We start from the raw sequence: 17,134 nt of genomic DNA, 5'->3' as shown, positions 1-17,134 counted from the left end.
ACCAGCCAGTGTTTGGGTTAAAGCAGTAATGTGCAGATCACAACCTGTTCTAGGGTGGCACTCTAAGACAGCATTCTTGCAGGTTGATTAGGCTGCTATGGTTAATGCAGCCAAGCCTATAAAACATGGCAGGAGAGTATGGTGGTGGTGGAAGGGGAGGGAATCCAAGTATTGGGTCCCTCATAGGGTGGCTTTGTCTGGCCTCCTCTCCTGCTGCTCCATCAGCTGGGTTTGTGTGTGGCGGTCTAACGGTACTCGGCCATATAAAAGGACCAGTCTGGTTTTTTGCACTCTGCTTTATGAATGCCTTGCTCTTTTTTAGTGCACCACCAGGTGCCAGCCAGCAGAATACCCTCTTTCAGACCAATTCAAGGGAAATGCAAACACTACACTCTATTATGACCAGTGAAGAGCATTCCAATGGTATCGCACCAGTCAGGGAGCTCAACCTAGAACGGTGAGGGATTAAGGAGCAGTGGCATGATTAAGAAAAAAATATATAAAAGGAACAGAGCTGCTGAGTAGTGCAAGAAACACAGTGGGATGAAGGAGATGTGCAAAACAAAAGATGTCACAGAGCATCTTGGAAGATGCAAAAGGTAGTCATGGAACTCAATATTAGAATATTTTTATTGACATTACTGATAGGAGCTTTACTGTGCTGATGACAAATTGCTGCATGTTTCATGATGTCAGCTCTTTAATGCATACCTTAAAATAGACACATTGACACAATGAATGATAATTAAAACTGTATTCAAGCTGTGAGAAACACAAAGTGTCAGGAAAGTGGCTTTCATTAAAAATCGTACAGAACACCAAGCATGTTCTGTCTTAGACTAAAACTCATTTTCTAAGGTTTCCTGAGCAGTAACAGCCACAAGGGCAAGACATAGAAATAAAAGATAATTCTGCATGCAATGCAAAATATTTCATTTTGACTTGCATTTTATCTAATGAAATAAAAAAAAAATCCTCAAAATCTGATATTTGCTGGTATAATCACACAGCGTGTTGTCGTCGTCAAACTCCCAATACAAAAACACTATTGTGTGAAGAAACTGAATCATGTTAGTCAGATACAGGGACCTGTCTACATCCCCAGTTCATTGGTCTGTCCAGGGTAAATGAGGTTGTAGGCCCAGTCGAGAGGCTGTAGAGCGCTCTGCCCGCTTTACGCATCTTTAAATTGGGGGGGGGGGTGCGGAGGACATTAGTCGTCCGAGTCTGTGTCGTGGCGTCGCCTGTGGCTTTGTGTGGCACCAGCAGGGGCCGTCTTGTGGCTGGCAGGGTTACGGGGGACAGGAGACCCCCCATCAGAGGAGTCTGTGTCATGACGCTGCTGTCGACGATGGGGGTAGCAGGGTTGATGCTCGGCCTTTGCTCCCCCCCTTGAATGGCTGTCGTGGGACCTGGCTCCACTCTGACTGTGGTATGATGGATTATGATGATGGTGGTCCTTTTTGTGCCTGGAGAGTAAAAGGAAACAAACAATCAATGGCGGGGTCATAGAGGGGACCATCCAAGATGTTGAGGTTAGGGAAGAAGAAGTTGGCAGATGAGCTTTATGGTGACAGATACTGAAAATAGAAAGTGGCGATAAGAGATGAACGGAACTGTGGGAAGTGTTCAGGAATTTTAATGCATTTAAAAACTTGCATGATGGATTCTGTACATCGGCATCATATGTTACTTATGAATCCTCTCTTGTGGAATTTTTATTAATTATTGAATGTGTCATGTTTCCAGTTTACACATTACATCTATGCGATACATACATTTTAAAAGCTAATGCTTTGAGTTGCTGTGTATCAGACAGTGCCTCAGTGCCCTCTAGTGTTGACACAGGAAAGCTCTGGTTAAAACCAAGTCTACAAGTTTGCTAATCTGGGATCCAAAAATATATACGAATATGTGACATAAATTAATAAAATACAATCGTGATAAATCTTTAGTTTGGAAACAGAAAGAAATACAGATTTTTTATAAGTCGTACCTTTTCCCTGTAAATTTAATTAAATCCCTGCAACAATGACTGACTAGAAGAAATAAACAAACCTCTTCCTGTCGTCATCCGACTCTGAAGAGGAAGAGTCTCTTCTTTGCCTTTTCTTCTTCTTTTCTTTCTTCTTTTTGTCCTTCTTGCTCTTTTTTTCTTTCTTTTTCTTTTTGCTTTCATGTCTACAGAGGTAAACGTAGTGAAATGGTTATTATTGTAGTAAACATGGAAAACCGGATACAGAGTCACATGTTATGAATTTTGATGTTTTATGCTCTTTGTGTCTGAAACGTCAGGTATTATGAAGTCTCACCGTTGCTCTACCTCGGCTTTTTCTGCACTCTCTTGTGTTCTTGTTGAGGTTTCGGAACATCCTTCAGTCTTGTGGTGCTGTAAAGAACAAACTTTTTTTATTTTTCTACCACCACCAAGTGCAAAGAAACAACTTCATCCATTACACTGCTCACCGCTAACAGCTTATAAACACCGTCCTATTAAAATGATTATGATCTGATTATTCAAAAAGCAGCAAGGAGAAAAAAATAACTTACTGTAAAAACTGGCAAGCCAATCTTGGCAGCCTCCTTTTCTTTTTGAGACAACACCAGTTTTCTTGACCCTGCGCTGTAGATGGAAACGTGCATTAGTAAAAGCAGTTCTTTTACCACCACTTGAATGTCAACATTCATACATTTTAATAAATTACAACAGTACAAAACAGGACAGATAAAAATATTCACCTTGAGCTTCCCAAGCCTGAGACACGGTCTACATTTCTCTCTTCGCCATCAGCCTCTTCCCTTCGGCAAACATCTATGAGATCCTGGTTTTGAAATTAGGGAATTAATTTAACATTTTTTATATAGGTAAAAACTTTGACTTCAATGTTTCCTAGATTTTAAATGAGCTGACAAGCTATACAATACCTCTTTGGTCAGGCCTGTTGGTTGCCTCTTTATATTCTTGTGCCCTCTAGACAAAGAACAGAATGACGAATTAATTCTATTTTATTTATTATGACAATTCAATTCCACCCATTTCTTTTATAGGAACTGATACATACAGAGCAGCCATCAGTGCCTCGTGTTCTGCAGCTTTGACGGCAGCAAGTTCCTCCTCCTTGGACAAAGGTCTGCTGCCTTTTTTGTCTTTTGCATACCACGTCAGATCTTTGCCTTTTTGCCACCGTCCTACTGGAGCCATCAAGGAATTCCCTGTAAAGAATTGAGAAAGGCGATGTTAGGACATGACGTACAGCACGGGGGTGATTTTTGGAAGAGCTTCTTACAGGTTATATTCTAAAATACTGTCAAACTGTTTCCTAGAAGCTGAAGGTATCAAATAATTTATTTTATAAAATTAATAATCATCGTTACACCAATGGACACTCAGTTTTTTGTAAGTTGACTAATAAACTGCAGCCCTGCACATTTCTAATATTGTTGCTGTTTGTAGCTATGAACTATCCAAATCTAGTGGAGTAGCAAATTAAATTAAAAGCAGTTTTGGGGTATTGTTTTCCATTGTATGCACAAATAAATGAGTTAACATTTTCGTTGGTGCTGAGATGAGATTCAGTTTAGCTGCAATAAACTTTTTTTTTATTGCACATCAACACCCATATTAGGAACTGACTGGAGTCTGCGACCCCAAAAACGTTATCTGGTGAACAGGTTGTGTAATCTTATTCTGTTTTATCTTGTTTAGGTCACAGCTGCGGTGCAAACTGCGTAGCTGCTGTCTGACATGCGGACGCGTTGGCTGCAGTCAGCGTGGCCCCAGCAAGCGGAGGGTTTGCTCGGACAGGGAGCAATGAAAGCTCGGACCTGCGGTTTGTAGAGAGCAAAACGGGGAAAAGAAGCCAACTACGACAGCCAAGCACTGTGTAATGAGGGACTGTGCAACAAAAGGTATGGAAGAGCACTACACGGAGCCAGTGTGTTTGGTTTCACGGTGTTTTGAAATGTCTTGCTCTGATAACGGTCTGGTTAGCGCTGATAGCGGACTTACCGAGGTAGTTTTCTCTGTGTTTATCGACTTTTACGTCATCCCAGTTGAACTGGTCCTGTCCTCCTCGAATCCCCCCAGATCTTGAGGAGCCAAACATTTTTTGTTAGTCGCTTTGAACGCGTACAGGAATACAGCGGGTCGTTAGCTCGACTAGCTAGCTAACTTAAGACACATTAGCACCGGAGCAACGCAGTAGCTAAATCAGGCCTTTAGCATCGACTCATCCGTTGAGGTTTGCGGTAAGTTGATTGGAGCGACGTGTTCCGGTGATGGTGTTTGATACGAGAGCTGGAGCTCGGTGATAAATGTGACTAGTTTTGTGATTTATTTCCTACGAAATGATCCGCAGAGCGCTAGCGTTGAACTTAAGCTAAGCTAAGCTAACAGCTAACGTTTCAGAGCAACACGTTACTCTGCGGCCTAAAAACAAAACTACAGTATTAGAGGTGTGTCTGACCGTGCTCATGTGTCTCTCCCATAAAGAAGATGCCGTAGCTACCACTAAATTCAAGTACATGTGTGTGCGTTTTCATCTGTTATCTGTGGCTAATAATAATAATGAAACTCCACGTTTCTGTGTTTTGTCGCGCACATTCTCGACGTTCGTGAACGTGACGTGTTGATGTTTTGGCCCGCAGTGATGACGTAGGCAGTTTCCCTAATGGCTCTGAGAGCAGAGACACAACAGAGCAGCAGAGGAGGAGGAAAATCCTCCGGAGACGGTCCGAAAAACGTGGATTAACGTTATTCCTAATGTACATGAGGTGTTTTTCCAGGCTATTTTCAGGTAGGAAGGAGGATCTTTGTTTCTTCAGTGCGATTCGTCTGCTTTATGACTGTAGCTGGGAGACACTACCATTCATTTCCCTCTGATTGGAGTGACAGTGTGTCTGATGTTGTCTCTTCATGGGCCTGGATCAAGTTTAACCTCAGCTGATTCCCTGTAGTGCAGTCATTCTTATGCCAAGTTCTTCTCTTGCTTTGGTTGGGGGCCTTTTCTTATTGATACTGTGATGTGTAACACTATTGTTATAACATTTAAACAGCAACTAGGGCTGCAGCTTATAATGAATTATATTCTTAATGCATATTATATTCTTGACTAATTGCTTTAGTCTCCAAGGAAGATGAGAAATCTTGGTAATTATAATTTAAAATATGTTTTGTTTTAGCATATTAACACCCAACCAAAAGCCTCATCATATGAGCTACAGTCTACAATATTGAAGTTTACAGCTGCACCAATTATCTGTGGGTATATTTGTGCACATATGCATATTGTGTTTTTGAATGTACTTTGAAGACGCACTGTTTCAAACATGAAGAAGTCGCAGTTCCTCTGCTGTCTGTCTCCTCGTGTAATCTCAAAGTGACTCCATGATGTTGAGATAAGGAGTCTGTAGGAGCCATACCGTCTGCTGCAGGACTCCTTGTCTTCTTATGTCTGAAGATAGTACTTTATTACTCTAGCTGCAGGTTTGGGGTCATTGTCTTTCTGCAGAATTAGTTTGGTACCAATCAGCTGCCTTCCTGATAGGATTACATGATGGATACAAAACTAAACATGGCAAGTGCATAAAAACGTCAGGCCGTACTTCACACCAATTGTATGTAAGTCAATTTGTTCAGCACTGTTTGATCAGTATAATCCACTGAAAAAGCTCTTAGTTAAAGTTATGCACTGAAATAAAGCCCAATCAATACAATTATATTTATACCACCCCACGTGTACAGGAGAAACTCCAGTGGGATTTATCATCCTTAAAACATTCACTAAGCAAGTTTGTGCAAATGACATCATTTTATTACTCCTGTCAATGACTCAAAGTGCACTTAGCAGGACCAACTTAGACGTTTTTATCTGTTATATAATCCTGGCACAAGATTGTAGATGCTTGTGACACCCACTCTAAAGTAGTAAAACACTGAAAATGATAAATTTTTTCACATTCTTATTATTATTATTATTACTTTAACAAAAGGCAAACGTGCTTCAGCTGTAGTACTGAACACACAGCAGGATGTATAGGTCTACTGAGATGTAATGGATATTGCGTGATTTAAATTTAGCCTCAGGCAAATCTCAATCACATGACGTTTAACGCACAGAGTTAAAGTCAAGCACAGTGCAGCTTCCAATAAGTGGCGGCCCCGTGCTCATCGTAAACTCACGGGTCTCTTATTTCCTGTCACGTAGGATCTACATGCAGAAGAATAGTTATTTTGTCAGTCATGATGTCTCAGAGGCAATAAGAAAAGCAAATTAAATCTCATTAAATATTAGTTTTAAAATGTTTCCTCCACTGAGAAAGACACAGACCTCCTGCCAGTTTCAGGACTGATTCTCCATCAGCTATGTGATCAAACTGATTAGTCAGCACGGGGCGCAGGAGAAGACTTTCCATGTGGCCCTCATGGTGTTTCGCACAAATAATGTGTTCATTGTGCGAAGTTAGTTGCTGTTCTACTTGTTTCTAAACGATAACAGAAAGCTGTAGTAACAGTTTTGTGGAAAACTTGACAGTCCTGTGGTGCAGGGTTTGGGGGTCGCAGGGTGATACCCACACACGTTGTCGAGCAACTGCTGCACCTTTAATTAGCCATGTTGCTGTTCATGGGAGGAGTTCAAGAGGCGATGGAGAACGACTCTTGTCATTTGCACCTGTGAACACAACGTTGCTGCATCTGCTTCGCCTGGTGACATTCTGTGATTTTTATTTTTTGAATCTTGGCAGAGAACGGAGTCCAGTTTTTAAAGATGTATTAGGATAATATCTGGTGCATGCCATCATGTCATATGGAAGATCTAATATTTGGATTATTTGCCTCCTTGTTTGATTCCTGACATTGATGTAAGTAACAGTTTAATAACCAGTAAACTAAGGTTGATGTTAGCTGTTCTATGTAGATGTTGTAGTTGGCCGAGAGCAGAGCTGAAGCTGTTTCCTGTTGCTACTGACGCACCGTTGACTTCCTGTTACTGCATTCACTGCTTTCACTTATGAAAAAAATCATGCACCCGCTGTATAATTACAGCACTGAGACAAATTGAGGGCCGTCTCCGCGTTTATAATCACGTCTAATCCCCCCAAAATATTGAATTTCTCCACCAGCTAATTTTTCGGCTGTGTAAACACGTCCCTGCCCTCTTTCTTTCCCTCCTCCTCTTCACTTGTGCTCACACACACACACACACACAGTCACACCCTCCCTGTTTGCCTTCTCTGCATGAGCTCTGTGTGTTGTGTTTTTCACCTACGGTAAGGAGGAACACTGTCACTTTATTCTCCACTCGAGTAGTTTACCTCAGAATTGTTGTAATGTAACAGAAAAGTTGTGTAGCATGTATTCCAGTAAGGCGTGGCGTAGCAAATTTGCCTGCATGTACTTTATACTACAAGTACTCCGTTTACAGGCCTGTTAGTGATTAAATGGCTGCGTGATTTGGTTAAAGTGAGTTTTAATGTGATTGAATTGACTTGATTTTGAGAGCCTGCGTCTTTATTAAAAGCTGCGTGACTCTCGGTCTTTAATTGTCCTGATCTTTCCTGCTATTACAAATAGAGTCGGTCCCTCCAATTACTGGAAGGAGTTCCTCGTCAGCACCATGGTAACCGCAGCTTGTTAACGAGCTGATTGGCTTTGCTCCTTGAGAACTGCTGACATATTATTTTTATCATGTTTATCCCACTTGAGTGTGGCCGGTCTGAACACGTTAACTTGCTGTAACGTTGGAAACTCTGTTTGTACAGAGACAGATTTAGTCCTGTGATGACTCATGACCTAAGATTTCAGTGGGTGTGTGTCATCCCTCCAGCTTCAGCCCATTTTTTCCCCTCCTGTACTCAGTTCTCCTCATTTCTCCATCTCTCTTTCAGCTATGGCTGGACCCAGGCCTGTGGTGTTTAGCGGCCCGTCTGGAGCAGGGAAGAGCACGTTGCTGAAGAAGCTCATGAAGGAATACGACAGCGTCTTTGGCTTCAGTGTCTCTCGTAAGTGACCGGTCCATGATGCCAAATAACAGTAATCAAAACTGTGGGTCAGGGCTTACTTAGAGACGTACAGTATGTGTATAATAATAGCACGAAAGACAACAATAAAGACATTATGTTTAAATCCAGTACAGTAAATGTTTTATTACTCCTCAGATACAACAAGAAATCCTCGACCCGGAGAAGAGAATGGCAAAGGTACTGCATATTCCTCCTCTTTCATGACCACCTGAAGTGCAGCTTTTTTCAATTCGTAGCTTTCTTTATCTGTATTCCATGCATGTCCTCATTTCGGTGTTTCAGATTACCATTATGTTACAAGGGAGGTGATGCAGGCAAGCATCGACAACGGGGATTTCATCGAGAGCGCAGAGTTTTCGGGGAACATGTACGGGACGAGTAAAGCCGCGGTGCAAGATGTGCAGGCCAAGAACGTCATCTGTATACTTGACATTGACATGCAGGGTGTGAGGAACATCAAGAGGACAGACCTAAATCCCATCTACATCTCCATCCAGCCGCCATCCATGGCAGTCCTGGTGAGAACATCACTGAAAAATGTGTTTGTGCTCATGTTGAAAGGATCCCATTGTCGTGCAAGACTATAAGGTTTCTGGGTGTGATCCTTAGTTGGCTTTGTACTACCTGTATCTATGTGGTCACGCAGGTAGGTACAGATTCTTAGATTGCCCTCGTTTGTTTTGTTGTTCCAGGAAAAACGTTTAAGAGACCGGAAAACCGAGTCGGAGGAGAGCCTCCAAAAGCGTTTACATGCAGCTATGGAGGATATGAAGTTCAGTAAGTAATTCTGGTCTGTTCACAAAAGCTACAACTTTAAAATCACACAGTTGTTCAAATCGTGACTTAATTATTTCCCCTCCCAGGTAAAGAACCTGGTGTATTTGATGTGGTGATTGTCAACGATAATTTGGATAATGCTTATGAGCAGTTAAAAAACGCTCTTCTCGAGGTGAGTTACTACAGCAGAAGACACTCTTTCACATGAATCAACATATGTTTTTCATTGTGGAGCAAAAACATTTCAATAACTGTGCACACTGAAGATCTGTGTAAATACACTCTTGCACAAGTGAGAGGTTCACATCAAGAATAGGGGAATTTAAAAATCTGTGAGTTTAGACTTAACAGATGCTTTAAATTGGTCTACTGTGATGTATTGGTTTCTATTTCCGCATTAAGTAAAAACTTTTTTTCTTCTCTAGGAAATAAATAAGGTCAAGAAAATCAGCATGTCTTCGTAGGAGACAGCAGCATCTTGTCCTGTGCAGCCACTCCTCACTAAACCACAGACCTCCATTCCAGTCATGTACATTCCCTCCGGTGGTGGTCTGTGAATCCTCCGTGGAAACACAAAAAGTAGGTTTCACAGTGTTTAGAAGTAGTTCTTACTATATGATAAGATACTGTAAAGGGGAACTTTATTTTTTTTACTGACAGAAAGCGCTTTCCATGTGTTTTTTATTTCTACTCCACTAATGCTTACTTGATATGTGACTTTTCATAGTATGCAGGACGTTCTTTGTTGGATTTACAGAACACAGGTTTACTAGTTGCATCTTTGTCCTCTCACCCACCTGATCTAAGTCAAACAAGCAGTACTCATTCCATCATATGGACAAAGTGGTTTTCCAGGATTAGACAAAAAGACCTGAAGAAGCTGGTTTAGCTATTTTTAGTAGTCTCATTCCAACCAATTAGCCATTTACCCCTGAGCCGTGTGTCGTAGCAGTCCCGGTCATTACTGATCTTAAAATATGGCTGTTTTACTTACAAGGGGTACATGCAAGTCAAATGTAGTGTTGAATTAATAACAATAAGAACTATTCCAGTGCTCACAAAACGTGCTAATGCCATTAAAGTTTGTTTTAAGCTTCAGTAGGATTAAATGACATGACAGAGGCACAAAATGTCATGAAGAATATAGCTTTTCTTTTTATTTTGAGGATTTACGACAGAACAATTTTAATTTTTTAAAATAGTGTGTAACGTGATCAATTCGCAGCTTCACCTCTTCAACCAATATTCAGTGGAGTGTTCAACAAAATAAGAGCTTTTTAACTTTGAGGAAAACTTTAATGTTTTTCTTTTTTTATATCGCTTAGAATGAAGCACACTATAAATCTTTCTACTTCAAAGCTAAAAAAAACCTTTAGATAGAATCCATTTGTAAACTGACATGTATTAAGTCATTTTTTCCAGTTTCCCACATTAATTATCCTGACAGCTACACTCAGGCGCGCTGTAACCCCTATTCCGTTGCTCAGATAATTTGTGTTTGTGACTGTTTTATTATTTAAAGTGTTCATTTTAAATAATTTATTCTGCAAATGTTATCATACTCAATGACATGCATACAGTCCTGTGGTTTGCCGTTTCAACCTAACAAGCATCATCATATTGTGTGTATGGGAAAAATATATAGTTTTTCTTAAGCCCACTAAACGTCCAGCAGTTGCAGCACGTTATCTGTTGAAAGATCAATAAATGTTACAATACTGGAACAAGAATTATTTGTATTTAATTCACTTTAATGTTTCCATTCACTTTAAAGCTACACATGTACAGTACAAGCATTTATGTTCTGTTAGTGCCCTTAAAATTATTACATAACATACTTGCAATACTTTTAAACAACACAAACGTCACACAGTTTGGGGAGGCTGCTATTCTAGTCACTTTTAAAATAAATAATGGTTTATGTTATCAAGTATTTTGCATTTACTCAAAATCAAATACATGACAGTTCAGGTTACTGTGCAAAAACACATCTGCTTTGGAAAAGCAAATACATGCAGTCACTCATCTAATTATCTACCACTTACATTTATCTATATGAATATCCCTGTAATATGATTGCACTGCATTAACAGACAACGTCTAAAATTTTTGAGTAACATTCAATTCACAATAAGTAACAACTGCAACATCAATAATGCAGTCAAATGCAGAGATCAGACTGACCGATCAACTACCAAATGATCTGCTTAGAGAAATGTCATATTTGTGTAAACCGCTCAGCAGGAAATTGTTCACAAACAATTTATTAGAGAACAAATGTTTGATTTTGCCAAAATGACTAGAATTTGACCACAGCAGCCTATGACCAGAGTTGTTGTCAATTTTACATAATCAATGTTTTATATTTAACATTTAGCAAAACTGTGGCCATAAGCTCATTAATAGTCATTAGCACCAGCACTGGTTTGCAGAAAACTGACCAAGACGCTGCAAAGGTGCTGAAGGCAACTTTTGAAAGGTAAAAAAGTCAAACTGGAAAAACTCCAGATATCTAAATCTATTGCATACTTACTTGTTTGTAAATATAACATGAGTCATCACTAAAGATAATCCTGCATCAGTTAATATTAGTGAGTAAAGTTTCATGACTTTCTGAAAGTATGTATTAAGTAAAACATGGTGTTTAAATTCAAGTCAACAACAGATGATGAAATTGTTCATCAGTAAAATGTCATTTCTTGGCTTCTGTCCACCATACAGTATATTTCAAACAACACACGTGACATAATGCAGTCAGAATGGATCAGTACGGGACTGAAACCTGCTTACACTGACATAAATACTCCTCCATTTCCAACTCACCTAGTTTAAATAGACCCTGCTGTCCATTTGACACGAAAGACTCAGATGATGAGTCTGTTTTCTAGTGGGAAGCTTCATAGTGGAATGGTTTGTCAAATGCAGTAAATACTCTTCAGGTTAGCATATGATGTTTTCCATATGTAAGGAGAATAGTTCCTATTTAAGACTAAGAGGGTTTATGGTAACATGTTTATTTCTACTTGTTCTGATAACCTTTATCTCTAATTTGGAGCATGACTGGGTTTCCTACCGATGTGTAGCTGTAGGTCTGCGTTGACACTTTGGTTTTAAAACTCTGCTGGCCGCCCTCCTCTCTCTGCACCTCTGAGCAGTAAGAAGGCTTCACTTCCAACTTTGCATGGCTCACTTGAATGGGAACATGCCTCTCTGTTCTGGACCGTGCTCCACTGGCTTGAGGGGCAGTAGATGTGAAAAGGCTGCTGGACAGATGCTCCCTGAAGCGGGTAAAGAAGCTGCTTCTCTGCCTTGGGACCATGACAGGCCTCCCCACATTCAGGAGCACTGGCTGCCCCACTGTGGACCCTCCGATCTCCCTCTGAAGCACAGAGATCTCGCAGGGCTTTTCAGCAGTGACATTGGTGTCGGTGGCACCATAGGTCTCTCCTTCTTTTGGAACGTAGTCCTCCAGGTCCTCGAGAGTCAAAACATGATCTCCTTGTTTCAAGATTTTAGGTTTTTGATTTCTGGATAGATCATGATCAATATCTTCATCTTCAGATTCAAATATGACAGTCTGTTGATCATCTAGGTCATCACTGTCCTCTCCAGCTGGAGTTAGGACAGATGAGAGCTCACGTGGCTCCCCAAGGGTAGAACCAGAGGGAGCAGTATCCTCCTCTTCTTCCCAGGAGAGCTGCTGGCTGCCAATGTCTCCCTGTCGCTCGGCCTGAGCCTGTTCCACCAGCTTATTGTTGGAATTATTAGCATTTGGGTTTTCTGGTGGAGACCTTTTAGGTCTAGAGGGAGTAGATGCACGTTCAGAGCCTGCAGGTGAGATGCCTCTCCTTCTGGGCAGCCTGGGAGACCTATTGACTTTGTACTCGATGACCTCCTCTACCTCAACCCATCTGGGCTTGATCTCAGCACGGGCTGCAGCACCCTCAGGCTCCGTAACACACAAGGTTGGGATGGTGGTCTTTCTTGGAGTGAACATCCTCCTCGGTCTGGCTGTAGAGGGTTCTGGGGTAGAGGTTTCAGAGCGGTGAGCACCAGCAATAGTCAAGCCAGGGGATTTGTGCCTCCTCATACGAGGGTTCTTCACCACAGTGGTTATAGTCTCCTCACTGGATAAAAGAGAAACAGGACCACGTATTACTATAGCTAAATATAACAACTGTCTGTTCAAAATATCAGGCTGCATGCACTTTTCACACCAATGATTGAAACTGGTGGGCTTAAATAGATACTCATTAGTCAGCCATACAAGTGACACTGAGCTATGTAACTAATGAGGAAAAGATGACTCCCAAAAAACTGGAAAAGAAATTCTAATGTTGGTTAAGAAAAGAACTAAGTTGCACTGCTGCACTGAGTTTGTACTTGGGTAATTTAAATGTAGTCTATTTAACCTGTTTCTATTCATTTAGACATAAGATTAAATACCCCACCTTTCAAGTTAAAAGAATACACTAACTATAAGATGACAACACTGAGTCATTTAACCATTTTGTGGTACAGGGACACAGCGTTATACAGTGTATATAAATGCTGGAATAGTAGAGTTGCCAGTTAAAGAAGACATCACTAAGCTGAAATCAGCACATCCTTTCATCATCCTTGTGACAGAGTCCTTACACTATAAATACTACATAGCAATGCATTCATGGGACCAGAATAGTGCACACGCATGCAAGTGCTGCAGATTTCTTCTCAGTAACAAGTAGTATCTGTACAGCAAAGCCACATTCTGTATCACAGAAGCCAACAACTGTATTAGAAATCTATGCTGAAAGCTAATATGTTAACTAATAACTAATATTTATGTCTTCAGATCAATATGAAACTATATTGCTTTGCCTAGTTAACAGGACATTAAATACATAAAGGAATTGTCCATACTACTTGCATGCCAGTCATTTGTCATATTCAGACTTACATGATGATGGTTTTCTTTGGTATTTTAGTCTCCTGCTCAGTAACTGTGGAAAAACCAAAAAGAAAAAAAAAATAAATAAACCAAGCAAGATGATTAGTCTAAGCTACAGTTGAAATAAAACTGCTAACATCTACTGTATGAGATGCATCAACTTGAATTCGTTTTTTAGTTAATTACTTAAAACCATGTTTTGTTTTTTTAATAATTTAGAACTTTGCATAGAGAGTTAAGAGTTAGTCTTTAGTTTACAGATAAAGTCTAGTATAAGTCTTCTTACCTTCAATAGTGATTGCTTGCTCACCAGTGCGAGCCACTGCAGAGGGTAGGACTAAATCAGCAGCACACTTAGCACTGCCCAGACGGTTGGAAAGCTGGCAACACCAGGGATATATTTTTAGTCCTAAAGATGACTTATTGTTTTTCATTGATATCAACTGACTTAGAGTGAACTTGTAGGTCTACATACAGTCATAAGACCAAATTAATATAATTAAAAGTAAATTCTTAATCTAGACTTTAAAAATATGAAAGGAATTTTGAAAATATATATATAAATAATATATAAATTGAAAAAATATGTAAGAATATTGTTTCTCATTCTTTGCATTAGTCTACAAACATCCTGTAATTCAGTACTGTATTGGGTAGTTGTGACTAACCTCACACTCGTAGTGTCCCAGATCTCTCTCTGTCAGGTTTTTGATTACCAGGACCAGAACCCCACTGCGGAGTTCACTATAAGTCTGATACTTCTCCTGGTCTGTCAGCAGTCTGCCATCTTTGAACCACCTGGAGCAGGTACAAACAGAAGGGCAGCAGAGATTAACACAGAGGGACTGATTTTTTTAAATAATCATTTGTAAAAATGTTTTTTACTAGTTTCAATGTAACAAATCTAAGTAATGCATCCATACCTGATTTTAGGGCTGGGGGCACTCTGTATGACGCAGGTGAAATGAGCATCCTCTCCAGCAACAAAGATAGCATTCCTCATTTTATTCACAAAACGAGGGGGTACTGCAAGAAACGCATTAAGATGTATTACATGTTATACAAGCACAAGGAAAAAGTGTACTATGGTGATGTTGTCTGAAGACCAGAGACCAAAGAAATTTGTTTAGTTTGACTCTCGAAATCAGTAGTTCCAGTTATTAAAGAAAAAGCTGTTATTTTGTGCAGGATGATACCACGTCACTAACCTTGGACTGTGATTTTTCCAAGAGTGCTGGCATTGCCAGCCGAGCTAGTGGCAAAGCACATGTACTGGCCAGAATCATCAGCTGTCATGTTATCGAGGATCAACGTGCAGGAACCATCAGGGTCCTCAATGATGATGTGATGAGGATCTGCCTCCACTGTACGTCCATCTGCATCCAAGAAGTGAACAAGTCTATTTACAAGTGCATTTACAAAACACACTTGGCCTAAGATACTTTACATTAGTTAAGTGTAAGAGTAAAGAACAAGGTTAATAGTATACGTACCCTTGTACCATGTGATTGCTGGTTTGGGTACTCCAGTGACTTTGCAGGCCAGCTTAACAGTCTGCCCCAGTTCTGCTGTGCAGTTTGCCAGAATCTCATCAAAATCAGGTGGGCCTGCAAAAGCAGAAGCCATGAATTATTTAAAAAGTGAGAGATTATGATATTGATTAGTACTAACACACATTTAAATAAGTAAGATAAAAGAAACTAGACATGAGTGGTACAGAAAAAAGACATTTGTGCATGTGTCCCACTCACTCCATGCTGGCATGCTGTATCGCTGCTGCAGCTCTCTGAAGTCCCTTAGCCATGAGTTCTTGATTGTAACAGTTCGGGCCTGTAAGGTGTATTTTCGTACAGAGTCCTCACGTTCATGCCAAATCTCAAAGGCACGGTCATCACCCTCCACTGTCTCATTCACATCAATATTGTTCAACTGTAACAAGAAGAAGAATACAGAAAATAGAATTGAGGCTGAAAATCATAATCGGGAAATGAGACGGTATGAGACGGTAAAGAAAAGTTATTATTTGTGTGATCAAATTAAAGCTCTTACCTTCATCATGTTCTTAAATACATAAGCCTGTGTATCGGTATTGCTATCTCTCTTAGGTTTGCAGATAATACAGTAATTTTTGAAGAGGAATACATGACGGTGGTGACCTCTAGAGGATGTTCTAATTCCAGGTGCCCCCTCCCACACTTGGAAAGGTCCCTAGTACAAAAAAAGAAAGAGATGTAGACAATCAAACACAAAATCAAGATTTGAATGAATGGATTATCAATCTGAGTTATTCACTATATCCTACCTGTCTAATTGGTTCTCCAAGTACTTCTAGAGTGGCAGGATAGTTCTCAATCATGGAAACATGGTGGGTATTCTCAGAGCGTTGAGGCAGCGCAGAAACCATTGCATATGCTTCTTCTAGGAGGCAGCAGTTCTGACCATTTCTCGCCTTGTTTCGGATTAGCTCCTGAAAATAGAGCAGAACTTTCACCACGACTGAGGTGATAATGGCATAGGTCTAGACAAGTGTTTTTATACCTGGACATTTATAGATACACTGTCCTAAGACTGCTGCATGTTCACCTTGAGGAAAGCTTTATACTTCTGAATCCTTTCCAGTGGTTGTTGGAGGTAGGCATTGATGCTGCGTACCGGGGGACCTGCAGGGTCTGCACTTGCCTGTTCTTTATCAGTGTATTCCTACAACACAGTGTTTTTGTTATTATTCAAGTAGTTATACTGATTAAATGTCCTTTTACAATCACTATAATGAGTTGGTATGATGTAGAAATAGGTGAAATAGCCCAGTACAGGAATAATAGGTGTGATTCAAATGAAAAGAGTTGTGTTACCTTGAAGAACTGATGAACACTTTTGTCACTGATGGTAGATTCTGCCTGACTTTGACCAACAAGATACTGGAGGTACATCTCAAAGCCCTCTTTGCTCTTCAGGAAGGACATGGCTACATCATCATCTGTGTCACATTCATTCAGTTTTGGCAGGAATGTCCTAAGACAGATAAATTGTGGAGAGAATTGATTCAGTGACATCAAAGAAAATCCACCTTTAAATAATATTGCACTGATTATATATTCCAAAAAGAAGCATACAAATGGTCTGGGGGCTATCATGCAAATAGACACATTGTTACTTTCTTTGTAAAGTCTGACAACAATGACTGGTAATTATAAGGTGAACTCACTTGCTATGAAAGGACTTGATATCACTGATGTTTCTGAATATGGCTTCCTTCTGGCTGCTGATATCAGGCGGCGCATCAGGGCTCTCGGCATGCTTCAGGTGATGGGATGTAAAGAACTCAACCTCCTTTATAAACTCTGATTCTCCATTTATCAAGTCCTGGATCAGATGGCTGGGGAAATGAAATAATTATTTAGTTAT

At 40.3% G+C, this 17,134-nt stretch overlaps 3 protein-coding genes across 3 annotated transcripts in view; 1 reads left to right on the top strand and 2 right to left on the bottom strand.

Moving 5' to 3' along the window:
• Positions 1–612: 612 nt before the first annotated feature.
• c17h1orf35 (chromosome 17 C1orf35 homolog) lies at positions 613–4,248 on the bottom strand. Its single transcript, XM_026375075.1, has 8 exons — positions 4,010–4,248; positions 3,063–3,213; positions 2,926–2,971; positions 2,740–2,822; positions 2,551–2,623; positions 2,313–2,389; positions 2,059–2,181; positions 613–1,469 (listed from the first exon to the last, which is right to left on the bottom strand). The coding sequence occupies exons 1-8, from the start codon at positions 4,104–4,106 to the stop codon at positions 1,214–1,216; spliced, it is 906 nt and encodes a 301-aa protein (XP_026230860.1). The 5' UTR covers positions 4,107–4,248; the 3' UTR covers positions 613–1,213.
• Positions 4,249–4,647: 399 nt separating this feature from the next.
• guk1a (guanylate kinase 1a) lies at positions 4,648–10,529 on the top strand. Its single transcript, XM_026375076.1, has 7 exons — positions 4,648–4,796; positions 7,888–8,001; positions 8,158–8,199; positions 8,305–8,540; positions 8,715–8,799; positions 8,886–8,971; positions 9,225–10,529. Exons 1-7 carry the CDS (start codon positions 4,763–4,765, stop codon positions 9,261–9,263), a joined length of 636 nt encoding a protein of 211 aa, XP_026230861.1. The 5' UTR covers positions 4,648–4,762; the 3' UTR covers positions 9,264–10,529.
• The window catches only part of obscnb (obscurin, cytoskeletal calmodulin and titin-interacting RhoGEF b), a 56,404-nt gene continuing 49,497 nt past the window's right edge, over positions 10,228–17,134 (bottom strand). Inside the window, exons 73-85 of the mRNA XM_026375078.1 lie at positions 16,935–17,105; positions 16,582–16,741; positions 16,313–16,429; positions 16,032–16,196; positions 15,779–15,937; positions 15,481–15,658; positions 15,223–15,336; positions 14,938–15,105; positions 14,653–14,755; positions 14,398–14,527; positions 14,016–14,109; positions 13,739–13,781; positions 10,228–12,926 (exon numbers count right to left, since the gene is read on the bottom strand). Coding sequence (XP_026230863.1) covers positions 11,819–12,926; positions 13,739–13,781; positions 14,016–14,109; positions 14,398–14,527; positions 14,653–14,755; positions 14,938–15,105; positions 15,223–15,336; positions 15,481–15,658; positions 15,779–15,937; positions 16,032–16,196; positions 16,313–16,429; positions 16,582–16,741; positions 16,935–17,105 — 2,710 coding nt within the window. The 3' untranslated portion in view covers positions 10,228–11,818. The remainder of the gene's footprint in view (positions 12,927–13,738; positions 13,782–14,015; positions 14,110–14,397; positions 14,528–14,652; positions 14,756–14,937; positions 15,106–15,222; positions 15,337–15,480; positions 15,659–15,778; positions 15,938–16,031; positions 16,197–16,312; positions 16,430–16,581; positions 16,742–16,934; positions 17,106–17,134) is intronic.

The sequence above is a fragment of the Anabas testudineus genome, chromosome 17 (genome assembly GCF_900324465.2).
Source record: "Anabas testudineus chromosome 17, fAnaTes1.2, whole genome shotgun sequence".
NCBI lineage: Eukaryota > Metazoa > Chordata > Actinopteri > Anabantiformes > Anabantidae > Anabas > Anabas testudineus.
This window is presented reverse-complemented; position numbering and strand designations above follow the sequence as displayed.